Genomic DNA, 18,520 nt, shown 5'->3' with positions numbered 1-18,520 from the left:
TATGTGTATTCAACTGGTAGGCAATTAATGCTGTAACCGGGCTGAAGCCTAGGGGGTGGTTCTCAAACCCTGATGAACTACTGAGTCACGTGGAAGTCTTGCTAACACACAGGTTCTGGAGCAGAGCTTGAGACGCTGCATTTCTCCCAAGCTCTCAGGTGACCAGGATCTGCCCGTCTAGGGAACTGCACTTTGAGTAGTGAGTCTTAGGGCCCCGAACAAGTTTCAAGGAGGGGATTTACACGTTAAGTGTCTCCTGAAGAAGGGATGGGAACAAGACTGCCAAGGGGCTAAGTGACACTGAGAGTGACCGCAGGGAAGCCTTCCTCACTTGGATCCTCTGGGTAAAAATCCCACATAGGCTGCATTGAGAATTCCTGTTACAGGTGACATGATGTTCTGCACTGTTCCTTTTTAGTGCTTCCCTCCTTCCTTTTCAAATTAAAATCCCACAGCTCCTGGGTGGCTCAGGCCGTCGAGTGCCCAACTCTTGATTTCGGCTCAGGTCATGATCCCAAGGTCATGGGGTTGAGCCCCGCGTTGGGCAGCGGGAGTGTGGAGCCTGCTTGAGACTCTCTCTCTCTCTCTCTCTCTCTCTCTCTCTGCCACCCCTCTCTCACTCACACACTCTCTAAAAAAAAAAACTCACAAAAAACCCTCTTTTCAAGAATGCTGTCGGATGACCGTTTTCTTTCATTATCCATACAGGAAGATGATTTTCAATAGCAACAGAGCCGAGCCATGATTGCAAGGATCATAATTCACAGGTTTGTCTTCTGCGGTGACACAAACCCAGACTCTGTATGCACACCTCTCGGCATCAGGAGCCATAGGAACGGTATAGTAATGGATCAGAGGAAGGCTTCACTGAGGTGGCATTCAGGGTAGAGAAGAGGGTCAAGAAAAGACAACCGGATGTGTGTATCTGTCCCGCTGCCTGCTGAGGGTCACAGGAAGGACAGTGCCGGGGGCCACTGGGCACAGCCATCTTCTTCCAAACTCCCGCCAGCATTAAGGTTTATTGCATCCTGGTCCTTTCTCCAGCCACCTTCCATTGTGACAATAGGAGACAGTGCCTTCTCGGCCTCCCGGTTGGGCCCGAGACACTACAAGTCCCACATCTTCTAAGACCAGCGTGGTCGCCTAGAACTTGCAGCGATGATGGAAATGTTTTACCCTCTGCCCGGACTGATTCAGTAGCTACTAGGTACATGGGACTACCCGGCACGTGAACTGCGGCTGGGGCAACCGAAGGAATGAATTTTAGTTTTGTTTAATTTTAATCAACTTAAGTATAAATAGCCACCGGTGGCTAGTTAGAAGCCACAAATTCAAGAAAGGGAGTTGAAGGAGATGAATCCCCAGCCAAGGATATGGCACTCAGAGGTATACCTTTGTCTTTTTGAGTTGAATAAAGAGCCCCCATAACGGTGGGGCATCGTTTTTAATATTTGAGCCCAAGCTGGCGGTCGCGGCCGTGTTCTCTGTGCTCTACCACTTGGCCAATTAAAAGAGAGACCCCCCGGAGCCTGTAGGTCTGGTTTAGTGTTCCGTGAGTGCATAAAGGATTGCAGTGGGCTTAGCTGTTTTAGTAGGACCATATGGGGTTAACGCAGGTCTCTTGGTCCGTGAGGCATTGAGTAAGGTGGGAAAAACATGCAATTTTAAAAAGCCATTGAAGAAGAGACGCGTCCTTTTTTTCCCAGAAGGTAGCTAAGAGGTGATACAGTTTAGGGGAGGGATCTGAGGATTTGGAAAAGAGAATAACAAAGGTTTGCCCGTAATACAACGCAATGCATTCCGTCGTATACCCCCACTGATATAACAGAGGGGTCTTTTGCTATGTCTAGAGTAAGAATTATAATGAGCCAGGGACTGAGTGGTAGGAATCGGACACTGAGCGGATACAGTGAGATTTACCCGTGGCTGGTTCTCGGCTGGTAATCTAGGTGAGAAGAGAAGGGTCCCTGAAGGCCCCAGGGGACCCCAGGAGAGACTAGCTGTCTACTTAAAGAGCCTGCAACTCCAACACGTGAATTCCACGTGAGTCTCTGGCACCTACTTCTCCAGCAGGCTATGGCACCGCTTGACGTCCCAAACTACGTCATGAAGAAGAAACTGCTGATTTGGGCGGAACATTTTGCAGATGAGCAGCAATATCAACGAGGGAGTGGTGGCGTTGCAATGATCAGACGCTTATTAGAACGCGGGAATTTGATATCCCCAGTGGACTGTTGGCATTTTTATGTGGGAGGGGAACCATCACGTGTGGAACTGGCCCAGTTGGAGGAGAGGCTAGCAGTGACTTGCCTTTGGGGGGGTGTCAGCCACAGGCTATTATGAAACTAACTTTGGGGAAAGTGCCTAGAAACCACTAGTGGTGATAATACCTCCTTTGATAGTATTTCAGTGGCCTGGGGGAAGAAAGGGGTTAAGGTCGTGGTTCACAAGGAAGGAGGTTTAATAGGAAGCCGGAGCCCCCAGCCTGGGAGCTAGACCCCCTGGCTCTAAGCACCTGTTTCACCATTCATGCTTTGCATCAAGATCACAGAAGGGAGCTTGTTAAAGCTACAGATTCCTGGCCCTCCACTGACCTCCTAAACCAGAATCCCAGTGCCCAGGGTCCCCAAAGCTCTACTTTTTTAAAAGTTCATTTAGCTTTTGAGACACACACATACAGACACACAGAGCACAAGCAGGGGAGGGACAGAGACAGAGGGAGACGCAGAATCCAAAGCAGGCTCCAGGCTCTGAGCTGTCAGCACAGAGCCCGACACGGGGCTCGAACTCACGAACTGTGAGATCATGACCTGAGCCGAAGTCAGAAGGCTTAACCCACTGAGCCACCCAGGTGCCCCAAATCTCTATTTTTTAAATAAGTACCCAAGGTGGTTGTGATTTGCGGCTTCTCCAAGCCTTAGTTCTCTGAAAGGTGATGCAGGATTTGGCAATATCCGAGTCAAGATTACCGTAATAGACATAGTATGATTTAGTTTTTGTAAAGCGCACGACAAACTCGATTAACTCGTATCTGTCACAACCCCACTGAGCCATGGGTTTGCCTTATTTAAGACACTTCTCTCTTTGGACATCTCGATAGATGTCATTCGCCTGGCTGAGCCTTCTTCACCGTGCTAAGACAGCTGGGGGAACCTTCGAGCCAAATGAGCTGGGTTCCCTGAGTTGCAAGTTGTTTCTGAGGATTGATAAAAGCAGCCTTTCCTGTTCCGTGTTATTCTAAGTTTGAAGGACGCCGGTGGAAGGCCCCCTTCAGGTTGGGGGGATTTTTACGCAGGGTGAAAAGATCAGTTATGCCCTAACAGGTTGCCGGCTCCGGCGAAAAGTCAAGGGCGGTGGGCTGGACCCAGCAGAGAATGGTGATGTGTTGTGGCCCACGAGAGGGGCGCTCGCACCCCGAGGGCTCCGAGCGCAGCTGCCTCCGGTGTGGCCCATCTTGCTTGCATTTGGCGGCGCGAGGCTCCAAGACCAGGGGGAGGGGGAGGCTGGCGTCCTGCCCCCGAGCTGGAGAGGGAGCGAAGGTAGCTGCAAAGCCCAGCAGGCGCGAATCGCCGGGGCCCAGATTGACGGAGGGTGGGGCCGCGGGGAGGCAGTGCACGCGAGGCCGCGGGAGAGGTGGGCGCGCCGCGTCCCAGGTGCGACCGCCGAGCGCCTCCCGGAAGCCCTCCTCGCGCCGCGGGGTTCGGATTGGCTCGCGGGGTTCGGATTGGCTCGGGCGGCGAGGTCGGCGAGGTCGAGACCCTTTCGGCGCCTTCCCCACCCCACCCCCCTCGACCCGCCCCGCGGCGGTGGCGATGCCGTAGAGACGCGGGCGCGGGGCCGGGCGGGGGCATGCTGGCCGAGCGGCGGGGCGCCGGTGGCAGCGCGCGGGGGCCCGAGCGGCGCCCGGCCCGGGGCGCCCGGGGGCCGGATGGCGGAGCCCACGCGCGCCGCGGAGCCGGGGAGGTTTGCGCTCCGCTCGCCGCGCTGCAGGGAGGGCGCGGTGCCAGCAGCGAGCGCCCAGGGACCCAAAAAGAAAGCTTTTTATTTGCCGAAGATGAAGCCCCTGAAGGAGCCCGCCCCCAACAACAACAACGTGTCCTTTGTGATCCATTGTCAACTGGGCAAGGAGATCAAACACATTTGCAGCAACTGCAGTCGGGGGGAGGACGCCCGGGACGGTGAGTGCCGAGGCCCGTCGGGGCGGCGGCGAGCGCGGGAGGCGGGGAGGTGGCGCGGCCGGTCCCCAGTTCGGGGGCGCCGCCGGCGTGTCTCCCCGGAGAACTGCGGGAACATCCGCCCGCCCGGCACTTTGCGGAGTGCAGCCCGGAGCCACACCGGGACCGCATCCGAGCAGCTGTATTTGCAGCCTCAAATGAGGGCTTTGAAACAGTTAAATGGGCAGCTCTGGGATTTCCTCTCGGGGAGGTGGGGTTTGGGGAGGGGGGTGGGGTGGAGATTTGTCAGCGGTAGCATTAGTAGCTTTAAAAAGGTGATTACACCTGCTTTCCTAGCTTTCCGGGCTTCTTAGCCATTCATTCTCCCTCCCATCTTTGCGCTCTGATGGGCTTTGCCCGGGGCGGCGTTACAGATGTGGGGTTCGGGTGGGTTCACTTTGGAGAGGCGGTTCGGCCTCGGCCACGGCGCCCTGGAGACTTGTGGAGTTGTTGAATGATTTCTGTTTGGAGTGAAACATGGCTGTGATTTTTGGAGCGCAGCTGCCGGGGGCCCTCTTGGAATGATGCCCCAGTGGCCAAAACGTGGGAGGTGGGGGAGGGGCCGGCAGCGGCTTCCTGCAGGTGAGCCCGTGCGGGTGCGAGCCCGAGAGCTCCCCCAGACCTGATCTGAAGTGGGGCGGGGAAAGGGTGCCGGGCCGCCAGCGACTCTGGGCTGCAGGAGCCCAGAACGAGGGACAGCTGGCGCGGACCAGGCAGCAGCCTCTGCAGATGTGGACGCGCCCGTGCATTTGGCCGGAGCCTCCGGGCGGTTCCGAAGCAGCTCACAGAGCCGACTCCGGAGGGCCCCTGAAGGTCGCGGAAAAGTTTTGGGCGGTAGGTTTTGCAGGGAGAGGATGAGCTCCTGGCCAGCCAGAAGCTCATGGCCTCGCTGGCACGCACACTTGCTTGGGCAGGCAGATTTTCCCATCCACCAGGAGGGTTTCCCTTCTTCCCTTTGGAAGAACAGAGAGTATCCCTCCTCCGGTCCTTGTGGGCCTCTTCAAGTGCAGAGTAATGAAGCGACTGTGGCTTGGCTAATGTCTTTTCAAAATTAGAGTCCTGCCCGTGTAATGATACTTTTCTTTGATTAAACTGTGAGAGAGGCTATGCAGGATGGCACCAGGCATGCAGAAGGAGACCTGGGGCCCTCCTGGCGCACAGAGCACACGTGTGCAGTGAATCTCCTGTGAGGTGTGGGGGAGGAGATCCTTTCATGAGAAGCACACACTTACCGCCTTGCGGTTTGGTCCTTTGGGTACTGTATAAACTGAGGGCGCTTCTGGAATATAAATGGATGAACGGGATGATGCAAAAGCAGACTTTTGCCATGTAATGAATGTGATAGAGCATGAGATGCAGGCTAAACTGTTCAGTGAATCAGTCTGTGGACTGATGTGCTCCACACATGGGCTGCTCTCACAGCCTTGGGACTTGATTTAAATTAGGATCGGGAAATGTGGCTACAGCAAGGAAAGGTTCCGTGTCTGCACTCAAGGATGCGTGGTTACCCAGGGGTATGAATGCTGTCCTTGGTACGCGTGTTGGTGCACACGGTCAGAGGAGACAGGCTTGTATTTTTAGCGTATGGCACCTATTTATGCTTGGGACACGCATCATCTCTGCGGTCTCAAACACCCTGGAATGCCTTAAGGAACGCCCTGTGGATGTTCGCGTATCCTCTGATGCAACTAAAGTATTTAATTCAAAGGATGCTAGTATGGGGGAGACCTCAGGTGACTGTGTCTAGGCGGCTAACCCTGCCTTCCTAATGCGTGTGGTGCACTCCTGTAGTCCAGGAAATAGAAGGAGGTTGAGTTTCGCCCTTCTTTTATGGCCGGAGCCCCGAACAGTGCTGCCCGCTGTCAAAGGGAAGGAAGTTCCAGTAAATTTCACTTCCTGCAAAGATGAACCTCGTAGGATGGCTCCTCAGGAGTGAACTTTTCTGTTCGAGAAGTTCTCTAGAAGCTCTTTTCGACGTGACTCCTCTTTTCTGTATGCCGGGAGAGCCAACTCTTTTGAAGGGAACGTGGAGGAAAGATAGTCCTGCAAACAGATTTGGTGGGGCTCCATGGAGGAGGAGTTTTCCTGCGTTGTTTCCAGCACCATGAATGTGTCTGGTTTCTCATGCGGCATTGAGGAGGCCACTTAGTGGCAACCCAGGAAAATTGTGGTCGTGTTGGCACGTCTTCACTTGAAATGTTACGTGGGCAATATTTTATAGAGGCCTTGCTCACGGACTCTCTCACTCGATTTCTTTATATAGAAGATGGCAGGGGTGCCTGGGTGGCTCAGTCGGTTAAGCAGCCGACTTCGGCTCAGGTCATGATCTCGCGGTCTGTGAGTTTGAGCCCCGCGTCGGGCTCTGTGCTGCCAGCTCGAAGCCTGGAGCCTGTTTCCGATTCTGTGTCTCTCCCTCTCTGCCCCTCCCCCACTTGTGTCCGTCTGTCTCTCAAAAATAAAACATTAAAAAAAAAAAAAGATGGCAGTTATTTTAAACATATTTAAAAGCAAATTTTGTTAACTTTCAGTTAAAGACCACCTGTAACTAAAAATATTTGGCTACCATAGAATACACTTTAAAAAGAAGTATTTCTGGCTGAGCATTCATTACAGGTGAAATTACATTTATCAATTGCCATTTTACTTAAGAGTGTTAAAAAAAAAAAAAGTTCCTGATATCTACTGACTAGTATTAAAGATGCTTTGCTGACCTTATTCGAAGTAAACTTTTACTTAAAAGAAAAATTGTAAACTACAGGTCACCACTAATGGTCAACAATAGGTTTGTTTCGTTCATTTTTGCTGTTTTGGTGACATTACTGAAGCCATTTGCAAATCAGGAAACAAGCTTCTGTTGCATTTCAGTGCTAAAGGCCAAGTACACAGAGCAAGTACAGGGTAGAAGAAAGATTCAAACCCTCGTATGTTTGTCTCTAAAATCAAGGCGCGGGGCGCCTGGGTGGCGCAGTCGGTTAAGCGTCCGACTTCAGCCAGGTCACGATCTCGCGGTCCGGGAGTTCGAGCCCCGCATCGGGCTCTGGGCTGATGGCTCAGAGCCTGGAGCCTGTTTCCAATTCTGTGTCTCCCTCTCTCTCTCTGCCCCTCCCCCGTTCATGCTCTGTCTCTCTCTGTCCCAAAAATAAAAATAAAAAAAAAAAAACGAAAAAAAAAAAATAAAATCAAGGCGCTTTCCATCTTGCCATCAAATTGATTTTAAGTGTCACCCACACTGAATGTAGAGCATTAGGTACTATGGTGTGTGTGTGTGTGTGTGTGTGTGTGTGTTCTATACATGTGCAGAGTTAATAGACCATGTTTATTAGGATATGGAATTAGAATTGCAGAACTTCCTAGTACATTATTTTTTTTAATCTGCCTTATCTACTTGACAGGTTGGAATTGGTAGGAACAGAGGGAGAGAAAGTTTTAGCTAAGTAGATTAGAAGTAATGCACATTGTAAAGCTATAAGAAACACGGCTAAATCATCACAGAACTTGCATTGGAAGTCAATATGAGAATATGATTTAATTTACAAATAGTTGAAAATCAACTTTAAGGAGGAATCTATTCTAGAAGGCAAGGTATTTCTGTATATAATTTTATACATACTTACATACTGTATTTTCTATTCTTATTTGAATCCCTTTTAAGTCTTTTAATAGGGAGGGATCACCATAGGAATTATAACATCATGAATCATTACTAAGATGTAATGTCAAGTAATTGTAATAGAAATAAAATATTTTTAACATTTTAAAACACTTTAGGACAATTTTGAGGGACACCTGGGTGGCTCAGTTGGTTAAGCGTCTGACTCTTGATCTCAGCTCAGGTCTTGATCTCAGGGTTATGAGTTGAAGCCCCACATTGGGCTCCACGCTGGGCATGAAGCCTGCTTAAAACAAACAACAACAAAAAGAACAAAAATACTTGGAAGCTTCTGTCTTACGGTGGCATATTTTAAAAGTAATCAAATGATTTAGAGATAAGACCTACTGATTGCAGATTGCTGTGCCTTTCACATATGATTGATCAATATTTCAAGGTTGCCATTTTACTAAACATGATTTCTACTCAAATATTCACATAGAAATTCACGAATCCATTGACTCACTAGATAGATTTCCAAATTTTGTTTACGGATTAGAAATATTTTCCGTGTTTCCTAGTGGATTCCAATTGGAACTTTTTTTTTCAAAAAAATTTTTTAATGTTTATTCATTTTTGAGACAGACAGAACAGAGACAGAGCACAAGCAGGGGAGGGGCAGAGAGCAAGGGAGACACAGAATCTGAAACAGGCTCCAGGCTCTGAGTTGTCAGCACAGAGCCCGACGCAGGGCTCGAACTCATGGACCGTGAGATCATGACCTGAGCCGAAGTCGGATGCTTAACCGACTGAGCCACCCAGGCGCCCCAAGAACTTTTTTTAAGTGCATTTATTTTGAGAGGAGGAGGGGAAGAGAGAGTGGAAGAGAGAGAATCCCAAGCAGGCGTCTCACCATCAGCACAGAGCCTGATGTGGGGCTTGAACATCATTAACGTGAGCCGAAACCAAGAGTTGGATGCTTAACCGACTGGGCCACCCAGGCGCCCCTCCAATGGAAACTTTTAGAGTGACAACAATTTGTCCTAATATTCCTCTGTGACTGACTCTAGGGCTCATTCAGCAAGATAGCCTTTTGGGAGAGAATGCCTTTTGGATTTCTGTGGGTCAGAGCCCTCATTTTGCAGGTGAGAAAATTGAGGTGCATAATGGTCAGGCGAACAGTCCCTCGTGGACCCAATCACCACTCGGTGTCAGGGCTACTAACCGAACCTATTCCTTCGTGAAGGAAGCCGTTTCTAGTAATGGCCCAAGACTGGCTCCTGACTTCTGCACTCACTAGCTGGGTCACTTTAGGATACCACGGTATCCTTTCCTGTGTGTGCAGAACGAAAGCACCCATTTCTACTCTGCATTTAAGAGTTAAAACCCATGCCTCTAATAAGTCCGGTGGAGTAGAAATGAGACTAGGGAAGAGCCCCTTCAGCATTGCACAAGTCAGGAGAATTTTGTTGTTGTTTTAAAGCCTTCGCAACAGTGACCAGTTATGTTCTAGGTAAAAAGACTCACGTGTAGATCTGAATTTACAACGGCTAAGCTTTTGTTTTTGGTCTGTTGAGGAATCAAAAAAACGGGCAAGAGGAGATCTAGTTGTTTCTCCGAGAGGAAGAGGAAAGGCCAGGAGCTGAAGGAAGTAGTGACTGGAGGGATGTCTGGGTGGCACAGCGAGTTAAGCGTCTTGATCTTGGCTCGCGTCATGATTTCGCGGTTCATGACTTTGAGCGCTGACGGTGTGGAGCCCGCTTGGAGTTCTCTCTCCTTCTCTCTGCCCCTCCCCCGCTTGCCCTCTCTCTTTCCCTCCAAAAGAAAGAAAGAAACTTTAAAAAATATACTTAAAAACAAAGAGAAGTGATCGGAGGATTTAATGGACGTGGGCCTGATGAGCCCTCAGAGTCAAAGGGACGGCTCTGGAGGACGTGGTCCTCCAGCAAGAGACGGAGGCAGGAAACTGCTTCCTTAAGGTCAGGAGAGCCTAGGAAAAGCTCTGACTTGGGCTGAGCATAGAGACTGTGTGGAACCCTGGAAAGGGCACTCGCTCAGCCAGTAGGGCAGAACGGAGAGGAAGGGCTTAGCAAGATGTTGGGACTGGTGTACTGAGGGGGGAAATGTTAATGCAGTTGGGTTCTTAAAACTTTCTTGCAAAGCGTCATGGACTCCCGTTGGAGCTTTGACTGATTGTCTTACAATAGTGTTAAAATCAGCAGCTGGAGTGTGCCGGGCCCCCTTGGCTTAGCGATAGACACCAACAGGTACAACAACCAATTACGGCCTTTGAAGAGTCTGGACTTGAGTGAGAACAGCAGGAAGTAAACTGCTGAATTACCGGAGGGAGCCATTAACTGTGTGAGTAAAGCAGGAGGGCTTCCTAGAGGAGGTGGTATTTGCAATATCACAATAGAGGAGTCCTTCCGGTAAGGGGAAAAAAAACCCAACAAGACATACGCAAACGATGGAAGCTATAAAAGAGCATGGTTAGCTCAGGAAAAGGGAGAAGTTCAGCAGGTAGAATTTGAAATGGGTGGGGAAACGAACATGACTTCGTTTGGAAACATACGTTTTTTCCAGCAATATGTGAAGCGTTTTTGTGTGCCATGTTAAGTTTTGGGAATATAAAAACCAGTAAGACTGTATGGTCTTTGCCCTCAAATAGCTTATAAAAATTTTTTTAATGTTTATTTATTTTTGAGAGAGAGAGGGAGACAGAGTATGAGCCGGGGAGGGGCAGGGAGAGAGGGAGACACAGAATCTGAAGCAGGCACCAGGCTCTGAGATGTCAGCACAGAGCCCGACGCAGGGCTCGAACCCACGAACTGTGAGATCATAACCTGAGCTGAAGTCGGATGCTTCACCGACTGAGCCACCCAGGCACCCCTACCCTCAAGTAGCTTACAAAGTAGTACAGCGAGATGCGTAGACAAGCGTGTGTGCAGAAGTTTTAAAAGGGTTTGAGAGAGAAAGGTATTGTTTGAGAGGCTGAAAGTAGAGAACGGTCAGCCCCACCCTGGGAACGAGGGAGGTTAGGAAGATCCTGGGACCATTTCCAGAGTTTGGATTCCACTCAGTGAGCACTGAAGGCTGCACACAGATTTTTTTAAGCAGAGGTGGTGTGAACAAGTTACCTTTTAAAAACTATTAGGGAAAATCTTACACATATGCAAAAGCAGACCGAAAAGGATAAATGAGCCCCTCTAAATTTATCACCCCCATTCCCCAGCTCCCGTGTTATGTTGAAGCGCATTGTGAGTGGGTTTTTAGGATGGTGTTGCTGGCAGACAAAAGAAAGGTCCCTAATGCCACAACCACTCAGAGTTCAAGAAAGGGCGTTTCCAGACCTTGAGCGGTGAGTGTCCAAAGATCAAGATTCTGTGATTCTGTCACAGACCCTTAACAAAGCCCCAGGAACACCTTCCGGCACCAGCGGCTCAGAGTCACGTGGCCTTATTTTTAGCAGAGCTTTGAACTCCTGTGTGATTTGACTAATAATTTCCCCTTCCATTTTAATGTCTTTTGTTCTGCAGACGGCATCTGTAAATACTCTCTTCGTTCGGGAGAAAAGATGTTAAAAATATTTGTAAGATCTGTAGCTTGAAATATACCCATGTGTCTAAGGGACATAAAAAGGATTCATACATAAGATCTATATATGAAACCGTATTGGTGGAAGGAGGGATCGATAACGTGCTTACTGGCTCCAAGCTTTCATTTCTGCAGTTTGCTAATTCATAAGAACGGCGAAAAACCTTTTTGGGCTTCCGTAGGTGTTTAGAGTTTCAAGTCCTGTGTGAACGGAGGGGCGCAGTGAGCCAGTTAGCAGTTACCTTTGACGGCTCCGAGCTCTGTGCCAAGTAAGCATTTGTGCTGAAATTGTTGTTACCGCCAGAGGCCCCGGGGGAGCACAAGGGATGAGCTTCCCTTCGACCAGCAGGTTGATAAGGGAGAGAAGGAAAAGGCCAAAGGGCTGCAAGTTGCAAAGATCCGGGTAAGCGAACCAGGAGCTGAACAAGAATCCGGTTGTCGGGATGGAAACAGAACAGTGGAGATTCTCTGCCTCGGGACAAGACAGCCGGAATGCTCGCAGTAGACCGCGTGCAAGAGACAATGCGATGGTGGCTTTGGCCGTCATTTCTACCTCGGAGGCTGGAGGAAGGGTAGAACACGGTCATTGATTGATTCACCTAACAAGCATTGATGGCGACCGTGAACTTGACGTGTGAGATAGCTAAAGGATGAGTTTGTGCTGTGGGAACACCTAGCAGAGGGCTACCTTTTTGCTATGCAGAGGTAGACTGAGGACGCTGCGGACGCCTAGGTCGGGGGGGGGGGGCTCCACCTTCTTGAGAGAGAAGTCTAGAGTGGGGGGAGAACAGCACATGAGCTCAGTCGTGGTGGGTGAATAGCATTGGTCTGGCAGAGCTACCTGAAGGGAAGTGTCCCTCAGGCAGGATCCAGAGCAGAGACAGGAATGGGTTAAGAGGCCCTGGGAGAGGACATTAGTTATAAAGTGCTCAGGGCCAGGGTGTTTCTTATCTTTCCTCCTCGCTGCTGTGTTTTCAGCGGCCGGAACGCACACAGATATTAGGCACTTAAACTATGTTCATCGTAAGAATATACAAGTTAATTTACGAATGTTTCATCTGTTTGGTAAATATGTGTTTACTTATTAAAGTGACTGCAGGGACCGTGGGGTGATAAGGCTGGGGGGTGCACCTAGGAAGGTGAGACGGGAGGCTGGGTCGAGGTCTATCATGTGGTCTATCATGTCGAGGTCTTGACTGCCAGGCCAAGGAGCTGGGACACAGGCTGTGAAAGGATGCAGGAGGCCTAGGAAGATTTTCAGAGTGTACAAAAGTTCTTTGTAGATTTACGGCTTTTTTTTTTTTTTAATATCAAGGCACAATTGACAAAATGGCGTAAGATGTTCAAAGCGCATGTTGTGATGATTTGATATACATTGTGAAGAGTCCCTCCGTCTAGTTACTGAACGTATATCATCACCTCCCATAGTTACCTCTATTTTGCGAGAACACTGACGTTCTCCTCCCTTAGCTAATTTCAGTTATACATGCAGTGTTAACAGCGTGCAGTATTTGTCTTTCTTTGTCTGCGGTATCTCACTTCGCGTAGTGCCCTCAAGGTACACATCCGTGTTGTTGCAAATGGCAGGATATCCTTCCTTCTCTTGACTGGATAATACTCCGTTGTGTATAGACCACATCTTTATCCATTCATCCAATGATGGACAATTAGGTTACTTCCAACTCACGGTTACCGTGAATAATACTGCAGTGAACATAGATGTGCAAATATCTCTTCAATATCCAATCTCTATTTCCTTTGGATATACACCCAGAAGTGAATTGCTGGATCATATGGCAGTTCTATTTTCAATTTATCGAGGAACCTCCATACCGTTTTTTCTGTAGTGGCTGCGCATCCCTTTACGTGGTCACCAACAGTACGTAAGGGTCCCCCTTTCTCCACATCACCGCCCACACGTCTTGTTTTAGTTTGTGTAACACAAGAGCCATTCTAACAGATGTAAGGTCATAGCTTTTGTGGTTTTGATTTGCGTTGTTCTGATAGTGATGTTGAGCGCCTTTACCTGTACCTGTTGGCCATTTGGAGTCTTTGGAAAAACGCCCATTCAGATTCTCTGCCCATTTCTTCATTGGATTATTTGCTTTTTCGCTGATGAGTTGTATGAATTCTTTTTTTTAATATATTTTGGATACTAACCCCCTCATCGGATATATGATTTGCACATATCTTCTCCCATTTCGTAGATTGCCTTTTCATTCTGCTGGTGGTTTCCTTTGCTGTGCAGAAGCTTTTTGGTTTGATGTAGTCCCAATAGTTCCTGTTTGCTTGTTGCTTTTTGCTGTTGGTGTCAAATCCCAAACAAAACAAAACAAAACACTGCCAAAACCCATGTCGAGGAACTTCTTCCCTCTCATCTAGGAGTTTCCTGGTTTTAGGACTTTCGTTCAAGTCTTTAATCCATTTTGGGTTGATTTTTGTGTGAGGCGCGGTCCAGTTTCATGCTTTTGTGTGTGGTTGTCCAGTTTTCGCAGCACCATTTCTTGAGGAGATGATCATTTCCCCCACCGTGTATTTGTGGCTCTTCTGTCATAAACTAATTGACCATACATGCACGGATTTTTTTCTTTCTGGGCTCACTATTCTGTTCCGTTGATCTGTGTGTCTGCTTTTGTGCCAGTAGTAACACACTGTTTTGATTACTATCGCTTTATAATATAGTTTGAAACCAGGAAGTGTGATGCCTCCTGCCTTTTCTTTCTTTAAGAACGCTTTGGCTCTTTGGGGTCTTTTATGGTTCCATACAAATTTTAGGGATTTTCCCCCCTATTTCTATGCAAAATGTCACTGGAGTTTTAGGTGCTTTGGGATGTAATCCATACACTATATAATTCATCCATTTAAAGTGTGTAATTCAGGGGCACCTGGGTGGCTCAGTCGGTTGAGCATCCGACGTCAGCTCAGGTAATGATCTTGCGGCTCGTGAGTTCAAGCCCCGCGTCGGACTCTGTGCTGACAGCTCAGAGCCTGGAGCCTGCTTCAGCTTCTGTGTCTCCCTCTCTCTCTGCCCCTTCGCCCCTCCCACTCTGTCTCACTGTCTCTCAAAAATAAATAAATGTCAGGGGCGCCTGGGTGGCGCAGTCGGTTAAGCGTCCGACTTCAGCCAGGTCATGATCTCGCGGTCCGTGGGTTTGAGCCCCGCGTCGGGCTCTGGGCTGATGGCTCAGAGCCTGGAGCCTGTTTCCGATTCTGTGTCTCCCTCTCTCTCTGCCCCTCCCCCGTTCATGCTCTGTCTCTCTCTGTCCCAAAAATAAATAAACGTTGAAAAAAATAAATAAATAAATGTCAAAAAAAATGTACTTCAGCAGGCTTTAGTATATTCACAGGGCTGTGCATACATCACCACAGTGGATGTTAAAACGTTTTCATTACCCAAAAAAGAAACCTTGCCACCCCCAGCCTGTCCCTGCAATCCGCCTATCCTCCACTAACCCTAGGTAACCACCAGTCTACTTTGTGTTTCTATAGAAACAGTCTATAGACAACAGTTCTATAGACGACAGTCTACTTTTCTGTTTCTCTGTGCATTTCGTGTAAGTGGAAGTTTGATCCATTTCAAGGTTGATCCGTGGCGTACGTAGCATGTATCACTACTTCATTTCTTTTTATTGCTAAATTATTGCATGGATGTGACACGTGGTGAATAATACTGCTCTGAGCATTCACGTACAAGTTTTAGTGTAGACGTAAATTTCATTTCTCTTGGGTGTTATACCTAGGAGTAGAATTGCTGAATCATATGGTTATGCCACTTACCCATCTGAGGAAGTGTCAGAGTCTTTTTCAAAGGGGCTGCCATTGTACCTGAAGGTTCCATTCTTCCACATCCTTTCTAATCTTTGTCCCCTGTATTTTTGGTGATAGCCTCTCTAGAGGATTTTTGAGAAAGAAAGAAGGTTCTGAGTTGGTGGTCAAGAAGAGAGTTAATTCACTCCATTTAAGGAAGCCAGTAAGGTTTCATTTTTTTTTTTTTTTAGAAAGTCTAGACGTCTTACATAAATCTATTGCACTTTATTTTTTGAGGGTTTTTTAAGAGCGAGACCGAGTGCAAGTGGGGGAGGGGCCGAGAGAGAGGGGGACACAGAATCTGAAGCAGGCTGCAGGTCCTGAGCTGTCGGCACAGAGCCCAATGCCGGGCTCGAACTGACACGCTGTGAGATCATGACCTGAGCTGAAGCTTGGAGGCTCAACCAACTGAGCCATCCAGGTGCCCCAATATATGACACTTTATAATTGGCACACGTTGTTTCCTTGTGATCATCAGAACAGCCTTTTCACATTGGAACTACTATGGTGGCCACGTTAGAAAAGAGGGAACAGAGAACCAGAGTGGTCACGGCATCCTGTGTGTCATGTGCTGAGGCTGCTGTACCTGGACTGTCCCTCTGGTGCCTCCTCGAAGATGTGAACCTCTGAGAAGACACTAGTTATTTTGGTCAATGAAGTTCACCTTCTTTTTTTTTTTTAAGCTTATTTATTTTGAGAGAACAAGCGAGCAGGGGAAGGATAGAGAGGATTCCAAGCAGGATCCACACTGTCAGTGCAAAGCCCTGTGTAGGGCTCAAATTCATAAACTGTGAGATCATGACCTGAGCCAAAATCAAGAGTCAGATGCTTAACCAACTGAGCCACCCGGGCGCCCCTGAAGTTCAACTTCTCAAAGTGATTAATTAAATGTGAAAATGATTCTTCCAGAAACAATTGGGCAAAAACCAACACCCAAAGCAAACTGTCAATTCGTTAAAAAGGGCAAGAGGAGACTATGCGGTGGAGAGTGTTTGAGTAGCATTAGGAAGTGTTGGGGACCCACTTGGGTCACCGTCACCCTGAATTTTTTCCACTTGTAAAATGAATTTACTTCTCTTCCTTAAACATGTTGCCAAGGTGCCTGAAACCCAGCTAATCAGAGCTTGGTAAGCTTTGGCTCGTGAGCCCTCTGCCTGTTTTTGTAAGTTGAGGAGGTTTTTGTTTTTTTTGTTTATTTGTTTATTTTGTTTGTTTTACAATTTCAGATGGTTGACCAAAATCAAAGGAAGAGTGATATTTAGTGACATGACATTTAGGTGAAATTCAAATGTCGGTGTGTATAAATAAAGTTTTATTGGAACACAGCCACGCACAATCATGTATGGACTGTCCATGGTGGCAGCCGCACAGCTGAGTAGTTGCAACAGAAACCCCGTAAAACCTCCAGTATTTACTCTCTGACCCTCATCAAAAAACTTTGCTGATCCCTGACTGCATCAAAATTCCTCTAATGAGATGATGCCGCTTCTAACCATCTCTGCACAATATCTGATTCTGAGTCCAGGGGGACCCTGGCAACCTCTGTGATGCTCACCCAAACCTGCAGTTCTGGTTTTTATAAAGGGCTACTTGATGTCCTAGGGTGTCCAGAGGGACAGATTTAAAGTGAAAATCCACCCAAAAAGAAACCGCTCCTGGGAATTGGGTTTGCAGACTCTCTTTGCTCCCCCCCCACCCCCCCCACCCTGACCTTTATGTGGGCTTGAGGCTGGCACATTTTACAAAGGGAGTGGATTTCAGATCCCCACCTAAGAGTGAACCATCTTGACTCTGCTATTGTTTCTGCATGAACTTGAGAATAATCGCCTCCGCTATCTTGGCACATGGAGATTTGCCTCCACAGTAATTATTTTGCAACCCACAAGAGTAATTATAAAATCAAATAATTATCTTCTAAACAAGCTGCAACCCCAGCCGTGGTTCTTGAAGGGGGAGGGGTGCTCCCATCTTTAATTTTCATTTTTAGACGTATAACATTTCTGCCTCCCTTGTCCCCCCTCTCCCCGTACCTCAGTTCGTGTGTTATTTCAAGTACAATAACCATCTATAATGAAGCAATAGCTCCTTTCGATGCAGCCTCTTTAAAACTGTAGCCCTGCTCCAAGTTTAGGAGCAGAAAGAGAAGCCAGCAAGAAAAGGGAAAAGCAAAACCTGATTTAATTTGGGGGGGGCGGGTACCAGGAAATAAAATTGCAAAAGGGAAGATCCGCCTACCTAACTACATTCCTGGTGTTGGTTTGAATTACTGAGAGCCGCATTGTAGCAAGGACTCCAGATTCTGAAGGTTTTCTCAGTAAGAGCTGGCACCAGTATTTCCTGGCACAAAGGGAGGAACGAAATCCGCTCACACAGTTAGCAACCATCCATCGCTGACAGGCTGGGCACATACCAGAATTAGGTTATCGCACGAGAGACTTAAAGTCTGTGTATGGGTGTTTGTCTGACATAACGCAGCAGACACTGTATGTAACGTTTATTTATATGTTGGGAAATTGGTACCTGCCTGATAAACTGAGCTTACTTTCATGTGACGAAAGGGCGTATAGAGAAGCAGATCTTAGTGACCGGGGCCGTCACAGATTTGCGCCCTCAAGAACGACCCTCTGCAAATTTCAGGAACTCCTTAACTTGTAACTTTCTTTGCCAGCCCGTTAAAGTCAAACACGCCACCGCCGGGAACTCATGCCCCAAACGAACACACGGTGAACCTCTTGGCTTGCCCAGGGCCCTAATGTTGTGTCATCCAGAATGAATAGTATGGTGCAGTTTCCTACCAGCCACGGTATGGATTATTCATGCACTATTAAGCAGCCTGTGGTCAGAACACCACAACCCAGAGTAAAAGTGAATACAAAAGAAGAGATTTTAATATTTGCAGCTGAAAGAGCCCTTTGCAGTGGAAGTAGAGACGATGGGCTCCTGGACCCCTCCCGGCCTTTCTCGAGGTCTTTGAGGTTGGATCGTGAATGTATATGTAGATTTCCTGCGATAGGACAAGAAGAAATAGCTTGGACCACCCGGGGACTGTAGTAGTTCATCAGATTGCATGCCTGGGTTCATTTTTCAAGTTTTTTCTAGAAGGCAGAAGAGGGGGAGCATATACAAAAGGGAATATCTGTATTCATAAAGAAATAAAAGACAGCATAACCAAGGAGAAGAGGGATTCTTTGGAAGAAAACGTAGAAACTTTGGAAGACCAGATATATATATGTGTGTGTGTGTGTGTGTGTGTGTATACACACACACACACACACACACACGCCAGATAAGAAGGGGGTTGTTCTCTGTGCCCTCC

General features: G+C 48.0%; 1 protein-coding gene across 10 annotated transcripts in view; it reads left to right on the top strand.

The window, feature by feature from the left end:
- PHACTR1 (phosphatase and actin regulator 1) overlaps positions 1-18,520 on the top strand; it is a 570,997-nt gene that overhangs the window by 301,233 nt on the left and 251,244 nt on the right. The window contains exon 1 of one of the 10 annotated variants that reach the window (XM_086706264.1): positions 3,914-4,178. The exons of 8 other annotated variants lie outside the window; for them this stretch is intronic. In XM_086706264.1, coding sequence (XP_086562390.1) covers positions 3,929-4,178 — 250 coding nt within the window. In that variant the 5' untranslated portion in view covers positions 3,914-3,928. Of the gene's footprint in view, positions 1-3,913; positions 4,179-4,958; positions 5,049-18,520 lie in introns of those variants that run through there. One more of the 10 variants, XM_086706270.1, reaches the window with a different exon arrangement.

This window comes from Puma concolor, chromosome B2 (assembly GCF_028749965.1).
Source record: "Puma concolor isolate L17-30 chromosome B2, mPumCon1.1.hap2, whole genome shotgun sequence".
Lineage (NCBI taxonomy): Eukaryota > Metazoa > Chordata > Mammalia > Carnivora > Felidae > Puma > Puma concolor.
The sequence above is the reverse complement of the archived record's forward strand: the minus strand, read 5'-3'. Positions and strand labels throughout refer to the sequence as shown.